The sequence below is a fragment of the Gossypium raimondii genome, chromosome 13 (assembly GCF_025698545.1).
Source record: "Gossypium raimondii isolate GPD5lz chromosome 13, ASM2569854v1, whole genome shotgun sequence".
NCBI classification, from domain to species: Eukaryota; Viridiplantae; Streptophyta; class Magnoliopsida; order Malvales; family Malvaceae; genus Gossypium; species Gossypium raimondii.
Genome location: NC_068577.1, coordinates 12,598,385 through 12,602,535, shown reverse-complemented (window position 1 = coordinate 12,602,535; position 4,151 = coordinate 12,598,385). Strand labels below are relative to the sequence as shown.

The 4,151-nt window shown below is 30.6% G+C and overlaps 1 protein-coding gene across 1 annotated transcript; it reads right to left on the bottom strand.

The window, feature by feature from the left end:
• Positions 1-309: 309 nt before the first annotated feature.
• On the bottom strand, positions 310-3,895 carry LOC105785644 (vacuolar protein sorting-associated protein 35B-like). The gene is made up of 6 exons (XM_052627007.1): positions 3,815-3,895; positions 3,222-3,362; positions 1,770-1,838; positions 1,178-1,258; positions 982-1,089; positions 310-899 (listed from the first exon to the last, which is right to left on the bottom strand). The coding sequence occupies exons 1-6, from the start codon at positions 3,893-3,895 to the stop codon at positions 765-767; spliced, it is 615 nt and encodes a 204-aa protein (XP_052482967.1). The 3' UTR covers positions 310-764.
• Between the last annotated feature and the right edge of the window lie 256 nt (positions 3,896-4,151).

Sequence of the window (4,151 nt, the reverse complement as noted above, 5' to 3'; positions counted from 1 at the left end):
TATGATAAATATTTTATTTTATTTTATTTTTAAATTTGAACTTTAAATATACTTTTAAGGATAAAAATATTATTTAAATTAAATTTTTATGAAAATTTTAACTTTAAAATTAAATATAAAATTAATGAATTTAGTTTTAGAATTTAAAACAATAAATTAATAACACAATTAAAATCCAAAAGTTAGAACTCAAGTTATAGTAAATATTAAAGTAAAAATAAAATTTAGAATCAAAATAAAATAAATCATACATATGAGCAACAGATGACTAGTTGAACAAGCTTATGATTATAGACATTGCCGGTAATAAAAGATACAATGCATTTTCTTAATCAAGTAAATCTTGGTAATAAAAGATATAATACAATTTACATGACTCAATAATTTACAGTTTAATAAAAGATATAATCAAGCAAATATGAAACCCAAATCCAGAATAAACACCTATTTACATCTCTAACTGCCATGCATTACTTCTTTACATGACTCAACAATTTACAGTTTAACGGAATCGAATTTCTCACCCACTACACCACCTTTTTGTTTTTGGAACTGAATGTAACGCAAGGTGCTGGCAAGGAAAGCATCCGCCACACTATCAAAGTTTGTGGAATCACTTTGCATCTCGGTATTAATTAATTCTATCAGCCCTTGGATTGCGGAACTGGTGATTTGCTTATTGTTAGAGGACCCTGCAACCTCTCCCGCAAATTTTTTCAGTTGCTTATTGTTAGAATGAATTTAATGTTTACATGAAAAAAAATCTAAACCAAAGGATAAGTTTTGAGGCCAGACCTCTCCCCGTCCTTTATGCCATCCTGATCATCAACCCAAAATAGATGGGAACATGCATAAACAGCTCTGCACTGATTAGCCTTCTTCAATAGCCGAGCTGAATACTGACCAAAGTAACACATATTTAAGTTTTGTATAAACAGTTCAATGAAGTACAATGAATCAGAGAAGAGGAAGCAATATTACTCCTGTGGCTTTGTGTGTCAAAGGATCTCTGTTCTCAAAACCAAATACATTCATCCTCTGGAGAGTCCCAATTATCAGATGAATTGCAGTCACTTGGGCTTTAGAGTCCTATGATCAATAAACATTCATGAAACTCTACACAAATTAGAAAGGCATAACAGACTTCAACAATAGCTGATCTGAGTAGTACAATTACCGCAATTTCTTCTTCATATAATACAAACGCTTGTGTGAAAAATTCATACGCAACATGCTCAATGTCACAGCCATTAGCTGCCTGATAGTCAGGAAACAGAACAAGGACAAAATACAGGTTAAAAAGTTAAACATAAAATTCAAGCCTCTCTTCATCAAAAAGGAATATAACCAAAGACAAAGCCTGCAATACTGTTCACTATGCATATATTGCTAATATCATAATGATAATATGCCATTCATTAAACTTAAAAGTCATAATGATGGGAGATTTATGATGATAGCACCCCCTTCGCATCATCTTAAAATAAAATTATTGATCCCTAATGCCTGGAATCAACATAATAAATTAATGGAACATTGGTAACAGCCCTAAGAATGTGACAAATAAAGCTATTTATTCTTGTAAGCACCTGTTCCATCAGAAACCTTGCACTCTCGTGAACAACATTATTTATCTCAGTATGCCTTTTCCCAACTATCAATTAGAAAAATGGCATCTCGTTATCATCTAAAATAATTTTCAGGGTTCAAATCACTATTTAACCAATGACTGTTATGCAGAGTTGGTTTAAGTCAAGTCTCAAGATTACCTCAGCACATTGCAGGTACAACCTTAATGCAAGTTCAGGGGATGGAACAGCTAAAAGGGACTCAATGATCTGAAAGAAGGGCTATTAGAGTGTCTTTTGCATAATGTGATATAAGTTATTAGATTGTAGTATAAAAAGAAAATCAGTATTATAAAAATAAAACATCTGATAACGTTTTAATTCCACTTGTGGAATTAAAATTTAATACTCACAATATATCAGATGCTAATTTATATTAACATATCAAAATATATAATTATAAAACAAAAATATAAACACAATATATATATATATGAGAATTAAGGATCGTTGAATTTTTAAATTTAGAATTAAATTAATATAACATATAAATATTAGAGGATTAAATTTTTATTAGACTAATAAAAAACTCACGACAACTGTTCAATCACTCATCTACAATTAATGAGAGAATATATTAAATATTTAATTTCAAAAATTAAATAATTAAATAAAATGAATAATTAAGTGACTAAAATAGAATAAATTATATAATTAAGTCACTGTTCTTATATTTTACCCTAATATAATAGTGAAGGGAGGCATAATTATTTGGTTACGCGCCCCATGATTGTGTATATTTTAGAAAAATAATAATAAAAATAAAAATAATAAAAGATACTTGTACTTGAAACGCAAGATACTGGTGGCTTCTACTCCAGCTAATATACTAATTAATTAATACCTATTCTTATAATATTCCATTTCTTAAATCTGTTCAATGACTGCATTTCATGTCCCCAACTTGTTATTCCCTTTTAGATATCTTCACATGCCTCTCACCTTTCTTCTAACTCTTTCTTTATTTTTTTAAATATTTATTCAAACATCAATTAAAAATAAAATATGTTCTTTTTAAAAAATATATACTATAAGGATACTCATTCAATTATAAAATTTTAGATGTTTTCAAATTTTGATTTTTTTGTGTTATTCTATCATTAAATAGTTGAAATAGTATTTTTTATATATAAGAAAAAGAGGGAACTTATTAAGTAAAATATTCATTACAGTACCGAGGAATGATTATCCTGTAACAAGACACATGCACAAGTAACTTCACTAGTAAATCAAACCACATCATCATATTCGATTGTATAGTACACATTGGGGTAGCAAGGTGAAAATAGCGGTGGTATTCCCTAAATTCACTTAACAAAACCTTCTTAGAAAGTCATTCTCTGTTGTGATGGTGAAAGAACTAAGAGTTAGGACAGACAATTGCAAGAATGACAACAATAAGACAAACCAAAACCAAAAACAACTCAGCAGTGGGAGATTTATATTCCCTCAAAGGTCTTTTTCCTTGTAAATTTAGCTGTTATAGATTAGTTATGTCAAAAAGAATTACACAATTCAATGGTTCCTTCACTAGTGTAACAGAATTAATGTAGATGCAAAACAAGAGCTTAACAGATTAGAAGACATGCTCACCTCAATAATACCTCTCTCTGGACCAGTTGGGAGAACACCATAGGGAAATAAATAGAGATTAAGTCCAACAGCTGTAAATATGTCTCTTAGAAGAGCTATCACTTGAAGAGCAAGAACATCTTGTCGACAATCATCTCCAACCTTGAATAAAAGTCAATTATAAAAAGATGGCAGCATGGATTTCTGTAAGAAATCAAGATAATGCATTTTATCCAGCAAAACAAGAAAGCTAAACAAGTTCAATTATGCAACCTGGAACTGTATTAGGAACTTAAAATTGAATAACTAGAAAGTGCAGTACATAAATGCAACCATCAATAATATGTTGTCGAACAATTGGTAACAGTTCTAGAAATGAACTATTCTGAAATGAGAGAATGTATACAAGTCGCTGATCAGAGAATGGAAGACTACAGCTGTATGCTTTACAGCTTCAAAAGTTCAACAAATTAATGGTGTAAGAACAATCATGTTATGTTTAGCATTCAGCATAAAATCCCATAAAAAAAAATTTAAGCAAAGACAGAAAAAGAAACTGAAAAAGAGATCCTTCACCTTCTTCAACCTTTTTTTATCTCTTTATTTCAGCGAACAGCCTTACTCCCCTCTTCGTTTCCTTTATCTTTCAACTCCTCTTCCTCCGATTTCTTCTCATCTAGGGTTTCCGTCGCCATAGAAATCACCAGTAAAATTAAAGGACACTGTATGTTCCCTTGAAAGCCTAAAATTAAAATAAACCCTAACAGATCGAGAGAAAAGGAGTAGCTATGGTGAGTGAATTCAGTGCAGTGAAATGAAAAGGAAAAAGAAGTGTGATTGGTGTAGGTGTATTGATTGGTGTTGTTGGAAATGGGAAAAAATAGCGCTATTCCATGAGCAGCGGCTATGGATACACCACTTTGGTTTAAAAATTGGCAACTCCTTGCCGTT